At 39.7% G+C, this 20357-nt stretch overlaps 1 protein-coding gene across 4 annotated transcripts in view; it reads left to right on the forward strand.

Annotated features, from left to right (window-relative positions):
• The window catches only part of LOC117354005 (cAMP-specific 3',5'-cyclic phosphodiesterase 4D), a 1294824-nt gene that overhangs the window by 301660 nt on the left and 972807 nt on the right, over nt 1-20357 (forward strand). The window contains exon 1 of one of the 4 annotated variants that reach the window (XM_033930743.1): nt 10043-11208. The exons of the other annotated variants lie outside the window; for them this stretch is intronic. Within the exon in view, the coding sequence (XP_033786634.1) occupies nt 11162-11208 (47 nt within the window). The 5' untranslated portion in view covers nt 10043-11161. Of the gene's footprint in view, nt 1-10042; nt 11209-20357 lie in introns of those variants that run through there. 4 annotated transcript variants of the gene reach the window in all.

Raw genomic sequence — 20357 nt, forward strand, 5'->3', positions numbered from 1 at the left:
ATGAGCTGATTGTTGCAATGTTTTAAGACCAGGAGAGTCTTCTTTTAAGCAACCTCTCTGAAATAATGTCTCTGGCAAATCGAAAGAAAGCTTATTGCATGACTTAGGTGCCTTTTCTACCAGTCTTTGTGGAACCTAAACGAAGTTTATATGAGGTCTATATGGTGTTCAAAGTCCTATCCTTTCCACTTCCCTGGGACATGAGGCTCTTCTGTTATACCACCAGGTCAGGCAAATCCAGGAGTTTCTCAATTGCAGATATGACCTGTGATGGCCAGGCACTACAAAGTAGTGATGCTCGTTTGGTAGGAAGAGCCTGGTTTGGCTGTGTCCTGGCTGCCATTTTATAGGAAATAACTGCATGTGAAGAACAAGTATAGAAAAAAACATCGATGACGTATATATGCCTCATGAGCGTACTTGAAGCAGCTACTATACTCTACATCAATACAGTTCATTACATGCGCAACGACGCCGATATCGCTGTTATACAAAAATGTACAGCAGAACGCTTAGAAGCTTACCATGTAAACCTAATGAAACTTCACCTCCCCCCCAAACACAGTGACGTTATAAATTAAATAAATGAAGAGGTTCACATGCTTAGCTATGCATGGGTGGGTGGAAAAACAAAATCATATTCTGTTTTTGGTAACCTTAGTCAGGACTTGAACCCCTGACCTTTGGGGAAGATACAAGCAGTGCTTTTAAGCACTGAGCTATGTTGGGGACTTGGGAATGGGAGTCTCCAGAAATGGCTTTAGGTACAAGCTTAGAAGCTTACCATGTAAACCTAATGAAACTTCACCTCCCCCCCAAACACAGTGACGTTATAAATTAAATAAATGAAGAGGTTCACATGCTTAGCTATGCATGTTTGGGTGGGTGGGTGGAAAAAAAAAAATATTCTGTCTTTGGTAACCTTAGTCAGGACTTGAACCCCTGACCTTTGGGGAAGATACAAGCAGTGCTTTTAAGCACTGAGCTATGTTGGGGACTTGGGAATGGGAGTCTCCAGAAATGGCTTTAGGTACAAGCTTAGAAGCTTACCATGTAAACCTAATGAAACTTCACCTCCCCCCCAAACACAGTGACGTTATAAATTAAATAAATGAAGAGGTTCACATGCTTAGCTATGCATGTTTGGGTGGGTGGGTGGAAAAAAAAAATATTCTGTCTTTGGTAACCTTAGTCAGGACTTGAACCCCTGACCTTTGGGGAAGATACAAGCAGTGCTTTTAAGCACTGAGCTATGTTGGGGACTTGGGAATGGGAGTCTCCAGAAATGGCTTTAGGTACAAGCTTTGACAAGGGGTAATCATTGCAAGTATCTACAGGTATATTTGATCTAAGAACACCCAAGGAACGTCCAAAACTATTTCAAAATTCTAACGGCTTCTATAATGTCAGATGCTACTTTATGGTTAGGGTTAGGGCTACAGTTAAGTAGCTTGGTAGCTCAGTTAGTAAACAAGCTGTACCAGTTATCCATAGGTTATGAGTTCAACTCGCAGCTTGTCTTTTACTTGATTATAACATGAGGGGTTTATGCTGCAGGAGGGTGTTGCAGGGGTGTCTAGGATGACACAGAATAGTCACTTGCATTTTCTACAATGCATTTGAATTTCTTAAGATGAAACCTTAGTGAGCCGGGGAGCAAGGTCACCGCAGCCTCACACCTCAGATGAAAAGGTTAATTTATGAGCGATCTGGGACAGTCTTCAGCGACTCGGAGCCCTCCTCCCGCCTGGCCAGAAGGAGGAAGCTTTGGCGGTGGTGATTTTGGTGGTGAGGGAGGGAGGGAGGGAGGGAGGGGGGGAGTCACCTGGCTGCTGCATCTGCACTCCTGCTGGCCACAGACCTACTGATCACAGAGCAGAGATCACAGAAGCACGCAGGTATGTGCGCATGCGTGGCTAGGGTTTATATATATACACGTATCACATCTAATTTTCATCACAAACACATTAGCGAGACTATACACAATACATTAAAAAGTTGAGCTTGGGTTTGATAAAATAAACAGCATAATTTTGACTCTGTATTACATTTATTGAACCATACTTAAGAATATGGGTGTTGCATCCGTGACAACAGTGCTTTACACCATTGAGCCTCAACTGACTGTGATATGATAGCTAAGTAGAGTATACTTTAGCACATTACTAAGGTATGCTATGACAGAGGAATTAGAGACACAGGTGTAGGTCAGTGAGTAAAAGCACTATCTCGATCATCTGTAGGTTGTGAGTTCAAGTCCCGGCTTGTCTTTTACTTGTGGCATATCTACCTTCCAGGTGCACCTTGATGATGTCACAATGAGATCAGCATTGTGCTGCTTGCTATTTCCTCTTCCTGTGAACTGGAAGCCACATTCAGGTTGAATCTGTGTTTTGATTGTGTTTCTTGTTGTGAAGAATGAGCTGATAGTAGGAATGTTTTAAGACCAGGAGAGTGTTCTTTGGAGCAAGATATCACTTCTAAACTATCCTCTCTGAAATAATGTCTCTGGCAAATCGAGAGAAAGCTTATTGGATGAGTTAGGGTGCCTTTCCTGCCAGTCTTTGTGGAAGTTATACGAAGTTTATAAAAAGTCTATATGGTGTTCAAAGTCCTATCCTTTCCACTTCTAATAGGAGGTGAGTATGACATTCCTGTATAGCTTTCTGTATAGCTTTCTGTATAGCACACATCTACTGGTTCCCACCTTCCATTACTGATAATGTAAGTTCAACACCCACTCGGTACGTTTCATTTTCTAGTTTTCCTTTGAAACATAACATATTTCTTTTCCTTGTATTAATGGTAAATTGTACAATTCTGATACAGTGTTTTAGTTATGTTTTTCATCATCCTATACTTATCAATGCTGAATGTGTGATAATAAAGAGTATATATAAAGTATAATTTTTAAAAAAAAAACAAATAACAAAAAACAAACCCGTACTCACGTCTATCACGGGTCCATGAAGGACGTCTATTTTGTGCGACGAGGGACGTCTATTTTGAGGGACGTCTATTTTGCGCGACGAGGGACGTCTATTTTGCGCACGTCTATTTTGCGGGACGTCTATCTCACGCCTAAATATAGTTAATTGTTATTTACGTTTACCGGACGTCCAAAGCACGCCTAAGTTAAACGTACTAATAGAGAATTTACTCCTTAGAGTCTCCATATGCAGGAGAATATCATTAGAAAATTGTTGAAATTTTGGGCTAGTGATTAAATGAGCACATTTTGAGTTCAAAGGTAGAACAATTGAAGCTCCAGTTTTGAGGTCTTTTTTTCCACAAATTTACTCAGATGATCAATTTTCATCAGTAGTAGGGACTCAGTGGCGATATTTTCCTGAGACAAATTTTTTGGTAGTTTGATTTTCTGATGTTTATTAAATCACACTAAGTTGCTAGTATACTAGTAATGGTGTTCCGAAGTTAGATGGCGGTAGGTATCCTACCACATCTAACCAATTGGGACACATTTTTAAAAAAGTCAATGCAGTGAACAACGCCTACGGAAACATCTATTCATGCCCAAGGATGCCTGAGGCCAGCGTGGGCATAGTTTATCCCAGAAGTGGCCTTAGGCATCCTTAGTCGACCCTAAGTACTTCCATGGGTGCAAGAAAGATGCCTTAAAGGTAGGCCTGTAAAAGGCTGGCCCACATTTAAGGCGCCTGTTTTAAAAATAGCTGTGAGTCTATAAACGGTGCCAATGCATGATTGATATGTGATAGATGGCTGTTTTTAGGCAGCCGCCAATACCAGCGCCTTAATGTGCAGTAGCAATTACGCAGATCCATGCTAATGGCTAATGTACACTGAAACCAGTCAGCACAGTAAGGGCAGGATCTAGACAGGAAAAGGACAGCAACATAAATGACCAGCATTGAGAGCAAGCATGTGGCTGTCATGATTGTTGATAGCATCATTGCATTTAATGATTCCTCAACAGGTGATATTAAGTGCAGTTGTACTACTAGCAGTCCCATAATATGGCCATATCATGGTGGGTAAACTCCTCTTATCTCCTCATCAGCACCCTCCACAACACAAACCTACCCTTCAGAAAGTAGGCCTACAAGCACTCACCCCCCTCCCCATTCAAACCTCCATTCTCCCTGCATTGAATTACCTCCTAGATCAATACCTCCATACATGTTACCTCATTAAAAGAACACCTTACCCCAAGCTAAAGCTCTTCTTCATACCCCTGGAACTCACCCATGGGCTTCTTTGGTAGTCTAGTGGGCCATCATGGGAATGATTCCCCTCTGTTCATGCCCAGGGGCTGATCTAGGTTCAAATTGGCACCTATTACCCTAGTAGTTCTCTTGTGGTACTACTGCTAGGAATCAATTTGCCATCTAAGGAGACATTGTTCTTATATCTCAGATTCACTCCTAGTGGTAGTTGCACAAGACTATCCCTAATGGTCACAGGTGCTATTTTGAACCTAGAGCAGTGCCAGAATAGAACTGGAGGGGAACAGCTCCCATCTCAGCTGACTAGATTAATAGAGAAAGCACCAGGTGAGCCCCAGGAAGTGGGGGGGAGGGCTAGAATATTGAAGATCTTTGGCTCAAGGGGAACATGGACTTTAGGGGATACATGTGAGGGATATTGATCTTTGGGAGGCTTTTAATTTAGGAGGCTTAATTGGGGATTTAGTGAGAGGGCTACTTTCTGGAGGAACTTTGTGTTTGGGGAGTACTGATGGGTAGAACTAGTTGGGAGTTCTAATTGGGAGAGATGCTATTAAGTGCAGGTATACACTAGGACCTGCATTATATGACCTGGCAGATAACGCAAGCACAACATGCTATCCATGAGGACATGTAATGTAGATCTGGATGGTATGTATCTATCAACAAACTACTAATATACCCCAAATGGAACAACCCGGGGTCTTTCGAGACACTGCAAGGCCACACTCACACCCTACTCTGAAAAATTCCAAATAAACTCAACAGCCAAGACACACAAAAAAAGTGTGGAAAGAGCCTCAGTTAAGCTTCATATGGCAAAATACTCCACTTATGTGTCTTACATCTAGCAAAATAGCTGTGGTGAAAAAATGAGGCACAGTAGCAGCCCCCCTCCCCCCAAAAACACCCTGCAAACGCACGCCAAAAGAATTAATAAATCATTGTGTGGAAAAATCATTGCATAGCAGAAGCAGTCATAAGCATTGCAACTTGAGCTAGGAAGGTAGAAAAAACGACAGCTACAACTGAAGTCCCAACTGCGTCCAATCACGCTTGTTCACAAGCCTGCACCCTTGCAGGGCCAGTCATCCCACCCAACGGGGAAATCTCCATTTTGCTCTCGCTGCGTCAGGGGTGTAAACTTCCAACCTCCAAGGCAACACGACCCTCCAAGCAAGACCACTTCACATCCTCCACATTCAATGGTATAATGGCGGCTAAGTGGATTTTTCTGCCTTCCTAGCTGAAGTTGCAATGCTTATGACTGTTTCTGCTATGCAAGAATTTTTCCACACAATGATTTATTAATTCTTTTGCCATGCATTTGCAGGGTGTTTTTGGTTGGGGGGGGGCCTGCTACTGTGCCTCATTTTTTTCACCACAGCTATTTTGCTAGATCTAAGACACATAAGTGGAGTTTTTTTTGCCATATGAAGCTTAACTGAGTCTTTTTCTCCACTTTTTATGTGTGTCTTGGCTGTTGAGTTTATTTGGAATTTTTCAGAGTTTGGTGGGGTTTGAGTGTGGCCTTGCAGTGTCTCAAAAGGCCCCGGGTTGTTCCCGTTGGGGTATATTTTGAGTAGTTTGTTGAATGTTTATGCCCTTTTCCTTAGGTTGAGTATCTAACCCTACCACTGCCTATTTTAATTGGCTTTAATTGGTGTGGTACTTGACCACGTCATTCAAAACTGATTACAAACTCGTAAATAATAGTAGCTGAAATTGCATCTACCGTAAGATGCCTAATGACACCTTCAAGTTTCAACTTTTAATAAAATTTGATATATTGCCTATCAAACTTCTAGGCAGTTATACATATTTAAAATTATAAAACTGGGGTAACGAACATTGTGACAAAAAAGACATACTATGACGATAGTTTATTAAAGTTAATCAAGGGGCCAAAAATTCCCGAGCATATAAAAGGAAATCTTGAAGCACCTATATCACAGACTGGCTTTTCATATGTTAAATTTAACAAAAAGCCATGGAAGAGCTGGCCTTCTCGGTATCTTTGGATGAAGAGAAGGCCTTTGATCGTGTAGAATGGACCTTTATGTATTAAGCAATGGATTGGTTTGGTATTGGTTCCAGATTTATATAAATGATTCAAACTTGTATAGTTCCCCTTTTGCCAGATTTTATATTAATAATACTTTTTCAGAGTGTTTTCGTCTGGAGAGGGGAGTTAGGCAAGGGTGTCCATTATCCCCTTTTCTTTTTGACATTGTTCTGGAACCCTTGCTATTGGCTATTCAACAGGCAAAGGAGATTCAGGGTATTCCTTTTGCAGGTCGGGAATATAAAGTCTCTGCTTATGCAGATGATATTTTGCTTCATTTGAGGAATCCTGTGTCTACCATTTCACATTTACTAGAATTGATTGACAGATTTGGTAAATTTTCTGTCTATAAAATAAATTGGAGTAAATTGAAGGTTCTTCCGCTAAATGTACATTGTCCAAAAGGATTATTTGATACATTCCCTTTTCTTTAGAAGGAAGAGGGGATAAAATATTTAGGCATCTAGATTCAAAAAACGATTAAAGTAAATGAAAAATCTTTATTGCAAAAGGCCTCAGAAATGTGTGAGCAGTGGAACCCATTACATCTGTCTTGGTGAGGGAGAGTCCAAACGGTTAAAATGATGATTTTGCCTGTGGTTTGCTACCAAATGGGTATTTGTTTATTTTCAGGGGTCCTTTTATAAGAAATTGAATAGTATTCTCATCAAATTTATTTGACTGGTTAAAACTGCTCATATTGCTTTAGTATCTTTACAAAAACCAATTGTGGTGGGTGGGGTAAATTTCCAGAACTTTTATAGGTACCATTAGGTCTATATACTGCGTCAGGGTATGTATTGGGTCTTTCCTGAGCTCATGGAACATCTTCCTGATTGGTTGTACTTAGAGTGGCAACTTATGTCCCCATTAAGGTTGTTTCATGTGTTGAGTATCAAATTACCTAGATATGTTAAGGACAATAGTATTTTATTTGACACCTGGAAAACATTGGAATTTATTAACAGCTTAACAGATATTCCAATAGAGAAATCTACTTATCAATCCTTATGGTTAAACTCCAAGATTCAAATTGGCAAGTCTGGGATTTTCTGGAAACACTGGATGCAGACAGACATATGTACACTAGGGGCTCCTTTTACAAAGGCGAGCTAGTGGGGTTAATGTACGTGACTTTTCATTACACGCTAACCCCCGCACTGGCCAAAAACTACCGCCTGCTCAAGAGGAGGCAGTAGCGGCTAGCGTGTCTGGCAGTTTAGCGTGCGCTATTATATGCGTTAAACCGCTAGCGCACCTTTGTAAAAGGAGCACTAGATGATGTTATATCAAATTGGAAAATGCTTGATTTTTCATGACTGCAACAATCATTTGGTATTTCAAAGTCTCAAAATTATAAGGGGTTACAGTTGAAGGGGTTCCCTGATTGGCGAAATTTAAAAAATCATTATAGCTTGCAGGTCCTGTGCTTCCAGATGGATTTCCTTGGGCATCAGGCCGCTCAGTGGTATAAATTAATATCTGGTTATATGAATAAAAAAACCAAAAACTAGTATTAGAGACGTGGAGCATTGAAATAAAGCAGCATATTTCTGCGTCTCAATGGCCACGAATATGGACTGTACAGCGTCAGCATCTATGAGACAAACATGTTTTTTCTTGTTACATAGAAAGCTTCTGGACCCCTTTTCGTTTACAAAAATTAGATAGTTCTAAATCTAATAGATACTGGCACTGTCATCTGGACATAGGGACATTGGATCATCTGTTGTTCTATTGTCCTTTGATACTCAACTTTTGGAAATCAATTTGGGGACAGATTAATACCATATTGGAGTCGTCAATATTGGGAGGTAGTCATATGTGGAACATTATTGCATATTAAGCCCCCCATGGACCGCTATAAATGCCGGCTTTTCCTAATTATAACCAGGATAGCCATGCAGATGGATACTCATAATTGGACGAATTGGGATCGCCTTAATTTTACTTTTTGGTGGGCAAATATATGCTTATGTTATAAGTTTGAAAAAATGATCGCTGACATGTTGGGAAATATTAAGATATTCAAATCAGTTTGGGGGTCCATTTCTAGAGTTGTTATAGTTGTCTATAGTTATCTTTATTTTCTGTTATTTAGTACACATCCAAGGGAAGGTAGGATGAAGGAGAGGGTTTGTTTTTTTTAAATTCCCTGTTTGAAATATTTAAAGGGGAGGTTATTCTTTCTGTTTTGTTACTAATGGATTATAAGTGCTTATTGCGAATATTATGTATATATGTATAATGCTGCACTTGTTGATAGTTTGAAAACTTAATAAAGATTTATAAAAAAAAAAGGATGGAGGTACAAAGTACATTTCAAAAATCAGAAAGAGAGTCATTTAAGGGATGTACAAAAGAGAGGAGATCCCATCTATAAACCGAAGCTAATACCATGCCTAAGTGGGCGAGGTTAGGGGCAGAGTAGGTCTTAGGCGCCATTAGGCACAATTCACTAAAGAACTTAGGTGTCTGTAGTGTAGGCCAATAAAACCCTAGCCTACATTTCAGACGCCGAGGTTTTCTGGTAGGCGCCATTAGCCGCGATTCTTTAAAAGCCTGATCGATAGCCGTTTGTGTGGGTGGCTGCCAGTTGAGGCACCGTTCATAGAATCTGGCTCAAAGTGCGGTAAGTACAAAAATGTACTACACTTTAGTAATCATGCCCTGTTGTTTTGTCACGTGTCATATCTTCAGACAGGTTTTAAAAGAGAACAATTTGTTTTAATGGAACAATCTCTTGCAGAGCTGATGCCATCATAGATTTGTTTGTTGCTGGGTTGTTTTTTTTTTTTTAATTGCTTTTCATGTCATTAGCGTCAACAGTATACAACACTTCAGTTTTCAGAATCAGTTATTTCAGGAATCAGTTTTATACATACATTTAAAATTAACATAACCCCATTGAATGACTTTAAATTGAGAAGCAAAAGAAGAAAAAGAAATCACAGCTGTTTGCTTGAATAACAGATATACAAATTGCACATTCTGCACCACTGGAAGCTTCACTCGCTTTTCAAACAACTACTATTTCAGTGCCAAAGTACTGTTAGCTCTAAATAGTTTACTATTTGATTCCTGTTCCAAAATGGCATCAGCCGTACTGGGGCTCTTTTAGGGTATTGTGGAAAAAAGAATAAAACCAGTTACCACACCTGGAGAAAAGAAAAGAGAGAGAGAGAGAAAATGCATATAGGTAAACTAGGCTGCTTAATTTTGACACTCCCTGCTCAAACAAACGACTTTATAGCTTGTGTCATTATCGTTGAAGGTGAAGGTGCAGTTTGCTTTCTTAGTAGCTGAGTTGTGTGTGTGGGGATGTTAAAATATATATATATATATAATGTAAAGTGAGCATTTACAGGGTAACTGTGTAAAATGAAATGCTATATAACATGGCAAATACATTGTTAAATGAAGTATTTATCTGCATGTGTATTTGTGTGTCTCTCTTTTGAGCAAAGGTTCATTTGTATGTTATTTCTTTTCCTGCCTGATTTTTGCATGACGAAACACTGTTTGCCATGTTGTTCTCTAGCCTCGTGGTCTCCTAGAAAGAAGGTTTCTGCTCAGCTTTATTCCTCCTTGGAAATAGCAGATGATAATGTGCTGTGATGTGGTGGAAGAACCCCCCTAGAGGGCCCCCTTGACGCTAACACATCCTCAGTCAGGCTGCATTCACTGCAGCTTGGAGCCCATTCTGCTGCAGAGTTATAGTACAGTGCCACAGAGACTGCCAGTGTCCTGAGCTGCTTCTGAGCTGGATAGAGCAAAGCCACAGTGCAGCGGATGCAAGGACCCTAGAGATGTGTGCTTGGAAATCAGCAATGGGGAAAGAAAGCAAGGGTCCTGCTAGCAGATCTGCTTTAAAGCCATGCAAGGTCTGTATAAAATTGAGCTCCAAGCGCTTCTCAGATGTCAGAGCCTCTTGAGTAATGACAACTATTAGTGAGCTGATTTGAGAGGAAAAAAGGACAGACAGCAGGGAAGGAATTCTTAGATGACGTCTTACTTCAAGCTGCATTTTTTTGTTTGTTTAATTTTTGTTTTTTTGAAGTAACAAATTATGAAAGCACTTATCTGATTCTGATGTACAGCTGCTATGTTAGAACATGCTTCTTGGATACAGGGGATCAGAAGCTCTGTCATTTAAAGCCTAAAATCACCCTGGTTGTGGAATTAGTGGGCAAACGATGAATGTAAACATACTAGCGGATTATAATCTGGGGGTGTGCCACAGCGACAGTTTATTTTCTTAGCTTCCTAATTTCTGCAACTGAAGAAGCATTAAGCAAGAAAGATTTTCCTGTTATTCCAAAAAATAATAATAATAATTTTTTGTTGTACGTGTTCACGATCAGCTGCCTTCCTTTAAAAAGAAAAAGTTCTTCACAGCAACTACAGATGAATATGTGTGTAAGGAAAAAGCGAAAGCATAGTATACGTCCAAAGTGCAACATGACAACTCAGTCTGAAGTTAAACATTTCCTTAAGAACTCATCTTCAGCAGGAGTGGCAAGACATATTCCTTTGACTAACTCTTCCCTACAGGTCAAAATGAGGAATATGGGTACGATCTAGTATTACAGAAAACCAGAACTGAATTCATCAGAGGAAACTTCTCCCATCCCTATGGGTGAGCAGATGCCATTCACAGACTGTGCTGGGTGCAGTAGGCTGTGTGGCATAAATGGATGGACATATACCTGAGAGAGTTTGCACACATTCTTTCCTTCCATTCTGGATATTGCTATGTTTGTGGCATGCACTATTGAAAATTCCCCTTCATTCTATCTGGGTTAGCCGTAGTTTTTGGCATACAGCTGTAACCCTGGTGAAGGATATAGTATAAGAGACAGAAACCACTGATGCTGGATGCTCTGTCATAATGATGCATGTCAATAATTTCCCCTTTAGGAGGCATTCATGGATATGGTGAGTAAACTGATCCACTGTTTCCTTTTCAAACTGAGAATATCGAGTTTTGGCAATGCAGTATGACATTTAGCTGATATTGACCTATGCATAACACCAGTGGATCACAAAGGATCCATTTTGCTGTCCTGGTACTTCATGAGTCAATATTTAGCAGTAAAGTTTAGCAGAAGAATATAATAATTGATGCCTGTTCTGTGGAACCTTTATTATTAAGCACCTTTAAGGAATCAAATCATTTTAGCTGCGGAATCAACAGGAGGGTTTCTCCCCTGCCTCCTCCTTTGTCCCCCAGCTATTAGGTAAAGGACATTGACAGGCCAGTTGTACTCATTTCACCAGCAGCTATCCTGTTAGGCCTCAACAGCCTGAAGAATGAAAAATGAGTATTACCTCATCATGGCATGACTGTTTAGCTTTTTTTCCTACAATAACCAGGTTAATATTTCTGGTTAAGGGTCTGAGCACTAAACAAAATCACTTTTCTGTAGTGTTATAGTTTTTTAATTTTTATTTTAAATTAGGTGATTAGTGATTAATATAATTGATATCACCAGAATTAAGTGAAGTTTCCCATTGAGTGGTTTGTTAATATTTCTGTAGCACATATCCAAATTTGAGGACATAGTCACTGCAATAAAGCAGCACTTTCATGATGTCAAAACACTTGAATTGGCCTATAGCCAGGCATATTTCTCTGCACTTGTTCACTGTGAAAAATATTGCTTATCACTTATTTTTTTTTTTTTTTATCACCTAGGCAAATATGTGTATGATTTTTTTTTTTCCATAACCCATGCCATCAAGTTGTAGGCTACATACATACTGCAGTGGAATTTATGGCTGAATGATTAAGCACTGTAATTCCTGAGTGTCAAAGCTAAGCCCAGTATTATGAAGGAATGCATTTTTTATTATACCTTAAGGGTGTGTTTCAATCTCTTCAAGGATATAAAACCAGGAACTTCATGAATGTGTACACATTTTACTCTCAGTTGAAAGGTTTGCCATTTTGAAAAATATTGTTTTGAATATGAGAGAGAATGGCAAATGGAATTTGCTTTGTTTTCCAGTGTAAGTGAATGTATCTCTTATAGAATCCTCTAGAATAACACAAGGGCCCTCTATAATTAAATTTAGAGTTTATTTATTACCTCTGAATATTTTGTTGTGTTGTTCTTAGAAATATTGAAAAACTTAAGAGAAGCTCATGCCTACAATATTCTGATGGTACATCTGTATGGCTACCTAATTTCCCTTGAAATGTACTTTAGCTCAGGAAATCGTTCAGATATTTTAACCCCTGCTCAGTCTTTTGGCCCCATGCCATCTCAACCTCAGCAGATGAACAGAAGGCATGTTGTTGGTGTAGAGGATGGGAATGGATATTGATTTCCTTCTGCAAAAAATGATATAGAATATAAAATCACAGTGTCTCCATCAGGTAGAATCCTGATTTCTCTTGTTTTTAAGGGGGGCACCTGAAAATCAGTCAGAAAACAGCACAGAGTCCCTTTTCTACACATTTTTAATTATTTAAGAACATAGAAAACATTGGTAAGTAAGAGTCATTTGCTCCGCCTATTGTGCCTGCCTGCATCATCTGTGATGATCTTCTTTCCTTTCTCCACAACTAAGATCCCTTTTTTCTGCCCCATATATGGTTTTTTGGCCCTGGTAGTTTTTTTCCTGCTTCTTTGGGTTTTGAGCTCAGCTTGAATCTGGGCAGGGATCTGGGTGCCATGAGCTTCTTTCTTCCCCCCTAAACATTGGGTGTAATTTTTGCCCACGGAGATGCATTGGTAAATTAACAAATTAACATTAGTCCAGTCATTGTGAGCGGGGTCTTGGTTGAGAGATTATGTACCAGAGCTCTTTATGTGACCCTTTAATCATAGACTCTAAATCCAGCCAGCAGGTCTCGTTGTTGTACACTGTGACCTCAGCATCCCACCACTGGTTGACCCAAGGCACGGTTAATCTGGGAATGGAGCCCAGGTTCTCAGATACTAGGGCGAACCCATTTGTTTAACACTTGAATTTTCACTTTTGGCTTTCACTGCCTTCACTAGAAGTGTGTTTCAAGTGTATACCACCCTCTGACTGAAAAAGTGTTTCTTTACATTTCTACTCAGCCTTCCTCAGTGTCATGAAATGACTCCTCATCTTTGAATTTTTCTTTCTATTATATGTGCTACCTTGTGAACATTTGCAACCCATATCTCCTGTATTGTAGAGAGTATGACTTTATCTACTTAAGAGACCCTTTTACTAAAGTGTATCATGCACTAATGGACATAGCGCATACTAAACATATGTGGCCCATAGGTTAACATAGAATGTGAAACATTTAGCTTATTCTAATGTCTATTGGTGTGCACTGATCTGTAGTAAAATGACCCCTACATCTCCCTAAGTAACACTTAAGAGTATTGGCCAATCCCCATTTTAATGCAGTTCAAGTTTCAATCTTTACATCTTACTATTCCATATTTTGGTAAAAACCTGCTTAGTGGCTTACAGTCTAGTAAAAGGGGAGGGAGTATCACAATATCTCTGGATGCGAAAGTGAGGATAGAGAGTAGAATTACCTTGAACTTAAGTAGAAGTGTCTTGTATATAATCCGGTGAGGTAATGGAAGCTAATGTACTTTTTTTTCAAAAAGGAAGTGATGTGGTCAAATTTGTGTGCATTCTGGATTAGAGAAATGGCAATATCTTGAATCAATTGCAGTCTGTGTGGATCTTTTTGTCTTCTCCCTACATACAATGAATTACAGTAATTGATTTCTTGGATAATCAGTGAATGAATCAGAATATTTAATGTAGATGGAAAAAGCAGTGAACAAATTGACCTGATCATGAAGAGTTTAAAGAAGGCACTTTTCACAATTTGACTAATTTGTAGGCTAAAGTTCAACTGGGAGTTTTAGATTACATCGAGAATATGAACATATGTTACTGCATGAATGGGATTACTTTAAGCATGTGTGGTGACAGAAGGACAGTCTCACCCAGCACTTAGAAAACAATAGATTTGGATTTATCTGGGTTCATCTTTAATTTATGTTGGGTGAGCCAGTCTCTAATATGGTTCATGTTTTTATTGAGTGTAGTTATTTCACTAGTGTTAAAAGATTCAAAGGTGTATAAAATCTGGATAGTTTCCATAGACGAATATACCAAAACTAAGTGATTGTGTAATCATTAATGGTGATAGAAAAGGATTGAAACGAAGGGGAGAGAGCATTGAGCCCTGAGGTATGCCTGAGCCAGAGTCAAAAGGCACCAAAGATGAGTTAGAAGTTTCAACTGTGTATGATGTCCTGGAAAGATATGAGGTGAACCATTGTAGGGTAGCATCAGTGAGTCCTATCTGTTGTACACAGTTAATCAGAAAAGAGTGATCTATGAAGGCAGAGCTAGAGATATCATTAGGACATTTTTGATTGGTTGAAGGCTTTATAAATTTAAGTAGTGATACCTATTGGTGAAGTCTCCATACTATGAGACTGTCCTTCCTGTATGAATTTATTATATTGTAAAACGCTCTAATATACCACCTGAAGCGTGGTATAAAAAAGTAAGTTTACAATATGATACAATAGAATACCTTATCAGAGTGAACATAAGAATTGCCATACTGGAACAGATCGAATATCCATTAAGCCCAGTATCTTGTTGCCAACAGTGGCCAACCCAGGTCACAAGTACCTGGCAAGATCCCAAGGAGTAAAACAGATGTTATACTGCTTATCTTAGGACCAAGCAATGGATTTCCTCAAGTTCATCTTAATAATGGCTTATTGACATTTCTTTTAGGAAATTATCAAATTCTCCAGCAACAAATTCCAAAGTTTAATTACGCATTGAGTGAGGACATATTTCTCCAGTTTGTTTTAAATCTACTACTTAGTTGTAAAACACTCCTTTTTTAAGCTCCGCATGGTCAGGTCAATTCATTCACTGCTTTTTCCATCCACACTAAATATTTTGGTTCATGCCCCCTGGTCCTAGTATTTGGAAAGAGTAAGCAATCTGAACCATGCATTCCTGAGTTTTCTTCACTTAAAACTGTCAACAGCATAGGTTAGTGTATCATATCTCCCATCTCTTCTATCCTCCAAAAATTTAGAGTGCTTGGACTTGTGTATGTAGGATTTGCTTTCATGTATACCTTGGTAGTACTTAACTTCAATCCTTTCAATCTCCTCACCATTCTGTAGCCTCCAAAACCAAAACATTATCGGTACAGTGAGGTTTGATCATTGAACTGTGCAAGACCTACATCCCTCCTTTTCCCTAGTTGATTGATGTTGATCCTTTGCTCAATTACAGATGTGATCTTCAGAGCCCTGAACAGCAATAAGTATATATTTTCTTTCCACTATAAACTAGTGTGCTTTTCTGACTACCTGTCACACTGACTGGCTACTTGGAGGTCATCAGAGATAATGAACCCTGAGATCTGTTTTCTGCTTCATGGTGTTATTTGCTGCCTTTTAATATAGGTCATTATTGAGATGGCCTGGGGAAATCCAATGCTTATTCCTAGGATAAGCAGCATAAAATCTGATTTACTACTTGGGATCTAGCTAGATACTTGGGACCTGGCCACTGTTAGAATCAGGTTTCTGGGCTTGATGGGCCTTTGATCTATACAGTATGGCAATTCTTATGTTATTTTATCCTTCAGTGGTATTCCATTATTCTGCTCACAGACTTCTGCTTTTCTGCTTACTCTTTCAAACTTCTGTTCTGAACATTAAATTGAATAGAGCTGTGGAGGATACAGATGCTATCTCCTATTCTGGATATATCCTTTCAGTTTCTATAGCTTTGTTTGCATTCAGTTTCCCAGATAAAGTCTGTATTTCACAGGCCCTTATAGCCATGCTTTTTGTCTTGGATTCATCACTCTTCTCAACCTCTAGTTCACAAAACCAGTTCTCCCAATTAATTCTTACAATCTCCTTTTTAGTTTTCTTCATTTTATTTTCATTGAAGAAGTCGTTGAAAGTGGAGTCTGACAAAAAGGAAACAGCAAGTAGGAAAAAGATAGGAAATAACATCTAGGATACAGACTCAACCTAAATAAATTAAATAGCAAAAAACATACATATCTAATTAACCAAGAGACAAGAGTTCAACAAGAAAAGCTGAAATATAAAATTATTGTTTGAATAGATATGTGAAGGTTTGAATAGATATGTGAGAAGCCTCTGCTTACCCTGGAATTGGTAGCATGGAATGTTGCTGCTACGAGTGTGGGTTTCTGCCAGGCACTTGTGACCTGGATTGGTCATTGTTGGAACAGAATCTTGATCCCAATGGACCATTGGTCTGACCCAGTGTGGCTGTTCTTATGTTCTAAGGTTTTATTCCATCTTTATTGCCCTTCCTGTCTCCATTTCTTCCTGTTGGTAATTTAATAGCCTGTGCCTGAACCTGGTGAGATGGGTTCAATTCCCGCTGTGATTCCTTGTGACCCTGGGCAGGTCATTTAACCCTTTATTGCCCTAGGTACAAAAACCTTAGATTGTGAGCCCACTAGAGATAGAGAAGGAACCTACATATCAGCTGGTGTAAGTCCTCTTGTCCAAAGCTAAGTGTATATCAGGGCATAGATGCACTAATCAGGTAGTGCATCCATAACAGGGAGCATCCTAATCAAGAAATGGTAAGTGCTCCTGCAGTAATTTTTAAAATGGTTGTGAGCTAACAATACTATTAGCATATGGTCAGAAATAAAACAAATAGAAAAATGTCCTTTTTGACAGGCACATTAGCATGCCAGAAAGGCCCAAATAAGGGTGTGTTAACTCATTTACTACTACTATTTATCATTTCTATAGCTCTGAAAGGCATATGCAGCATTGCACATTTAACATACAATTGGCGGTTCCTGCTCAGAAGAGCTTACAATCTAATTTGGACAGACAGGCCATATAGGGTTGGGGAGTTTCTTGCAGAGAGAATGATAAAATGGACATAGGTATCTTGCAGTGAGTGGGAGTTAGGTATTGAAAGCAGCCTTGAAAAAATGGGTTTTTAGCTTGGATTTGAATACTGCTAGAGACACAGCTTAATGTATTGACTCTGGAAGTCTGTTCCAGGCAGAACTTAGTAAAAGAGCCCCTAAATTCTATAAAAGACTTTAAATGACACCCAAAACATTAACTTCTTCTTGAACTGACCTCTAATGCAAAATACTACTTGAGCAAAGGCAAGCAAACAGTCCTTTTATAATTCGGCATCTCTGCAGTGGACCACTCACTAGCTACTGCTTCTATATCTGAAAGAGTTAGGAGTACACAGTAATGTGAAAAAATGGTCCACGGAATTCCTTACCAAAAGATCTTACGAAGTAAGGAGGGGCCAAAGGAAATCACAGGGCGTTCTGTGGCGTCCCTCAAGTCTCCCTTCTCTCACCATCGTTATTCAATGTCTATATAAATGCCTTGGGCAAACATATCACCGACCCCCACATCCACACCTTCTCCTATGCAGATGACCTCTACCTCCTATGCGTAGCCAAAGACTCAGTGATGGACGCAATTCAGTACATTGCTACACTAATAGAGGATTTAAGTTCATGGTCTTGTCAGCACTTCCTCATACTGAACAAACAGAACCCTCTATCTCACCGAGAAATCATCTTGACCACAAGTGAGAAGATAACCATAAATAGATTATCGAGGGTACTTGGAGTAATTCTCGACTTGGAACTGACCGTGAGAGACCAAGTCAACTCGCTGGTCAAGAAGGTCTTTCGATTAAGGCAGCAATCAGACCAGCCCTAAACCTAACCAACTTCAGGGCAGTGGCCAAGGCAGTCCTCCTCCCCTACTTAGGCCACTTTAACTCCCTCTACTGCCACATCACAAAGAAAGACCTTAAGAAACTGCAATTACTCCAAAATATAGCAGCAAGGCTGTTCCAGTGCAAGACCAAGTTTAAGAGGGCAAGTCCACTCCTTAAGGAGACACTTACTAAATATTTGGTTAATTAATTTGAATTTACACTGAAACGGCAAATTTAGTAAACCGTTCCGACCTTATAGCTTTATTTCTAACTATTTGGTCATCTAACTTCTTCCTAATTGTATATTCTAACCTTCTGTAAACCGCATAGAGCTTCACAGCCTTGCGGTATATAAGCTGTTATGTTATACGAAGAAAACTCAGCTGGACTCAACTTCCGCCATCCAGGTCACACCGTTCTTCAATGACTCGAGGACAATCCAACACTGGAAACTACCACTTCCCTCTCCACGCCTAGTCTGGAGGAAAGCTCTTTCCGAGACCACCTTTCAATTCCAAGGCCCCAAAATGTGGAACAGACTCCCAAGCAGCTTACGTCAACTTCCCACTTACTTCCAATACAGGAAGGCGCTGAAACGCATGTATTCTTTTCACTGCACTGACCTACTCCAATGCAGTCATTTGTGTGACGTCTACACCTCTGTATCATCCATAATAATAAAACCCTTAGTGCGCATGCACACTTGAAACTCCGTGCATCCTTGCCTCCGCATGCGCAGTGGGCAGGAGTGAGAAGGCTACAGAGTCAGAAAGAGGTTGTTTACCAGGAGCAGAGAATAACAAAGGCAGGTTTGAAACACTAATACCGGACTGAGAAAGGGAGAGCAAGGGAATACAGGAGAGGGGACCGGGAAAAGGCAGCAAGACAGGTACTGGAAGAGAAAGGGAAAGCGAGGCAGAAAATGGGTGAGAACAGGAGAGCAAACCAGTGAGAGGGGGCAAAAGGGGAAGGGGAGGAAGAGTGGGAGAAACCCCAGCCGAGACCAAAAATAAAAACAACTGCTGCCGCAGAGGGGGAAAGGAACACTTCCGTTTGCGGTAGGAAAGGGTGGGGCTTTTCAGTGATGGATAGGCACCAGGGACATGTGAGAAAAGGGGGCTGGGCCTGGAAGCTGAAAGGGAAAAGATGGGAGAAGGAGGCTGGAGGGGGTAAAAATGGGTTTGGAGCTGAGGCTGAAAATAGGGAAGGAGGCTTTACTAGCACCCGTTAATCTAATGGGCTTAAACACTAGTTTCTAATATTATGTAAGCCACAATGATTCCTAGCCGACATTTGCAGGATATAAGAATCAGTATGGTATAAAAGCCTTTAAATGACACCCAAAACAATCCCTCAGATCATTACTTTGTTTTTGATTCGAGTTCAAGACTTGTCAGTTTCTTTGTTTTGTCAGATGCAGAGGAGTAACCTAATGGTTAGTGCCAGCAGTCTGAGAACCTAGGGAACTGGGTTCAATTCCCACTGCAGCTCCTAGGGACTCTGGGCAAGTCATTGCTCCAGCTATAAAGTAAGCACCTGTATAATATGTAAAACCATTTTGATTGTAATCACAGAAAGGAAGTATATCAAATCCCACTTTCTATCCCTTTGCATTGTCTTATTCAAAGCTGCTCAATTTCTCTAACATACTGTACCAGTGCTTTCAGTTGTAAAACTAAGCTGATGTAGATAAAGTGTGATGTTTATCTATGTTTATCCCATCTCCGTGCTTCCATTAGTAAATCGATGAAAAAAGTGAGAGGTGTTCTTTTCAAGCTTCTCAGTTAGTGTTGCACTTGGTTCCGAGCTAGGCAAATGGATGGTTTTCTAGCCAGTCTCAGTTTTCTTTGCACCAAAAAAATACATGACGGGCATTATGCAAAAAGCAGCATACAAAACATGTCATGTGAACATTTTCAAGGATGCAATCTGATAAAACCAGGATGTTTTTTGTGACGGACAAATGTGATTAAAAAAGAGCTCTTTGTTTTAAGGTAAGAGATTTGCTGCTTCTCCTCCAATGTATCTTAACTGGTTCCAAATCACCTATGATTTTTACAGTCATAGAACCACATTAATGTTTTGAGTAGGCAAAAAAAAAAAAGTACAAAAATCTTCATCTATGTTTATTTACTCAGTTTTGACATGCCATTTCTTGTGTGTAGTGGTTTACTGCAGCATTAGGAATAGATCATCTGAATAAAAGTTGTACAATCTTGGGGACCCTTTTAATAAGATATAATGGTAAATGTTGTTACCTACCTAGAATCTAATTTGAGATTAGGGCGGGTTATAAATGCTGTAGTATATGACGGTAGTTTAAAAAGTTTGGTATAAAACCATTT

This window comes from Geotrypetes seraphini, chromosome 1 (assembly GCF_902459505.1).
Source record: "Geotrypetes seraphini chromosome 1, aGeoSer1.1, whole genome shotgun sequence".
NCBI lineage: Eukaryota > Metazoa > Chordata > Amphibia > Gymnophiona > Dermophiidae > Geotrypetes > Geotrypetes seraphini.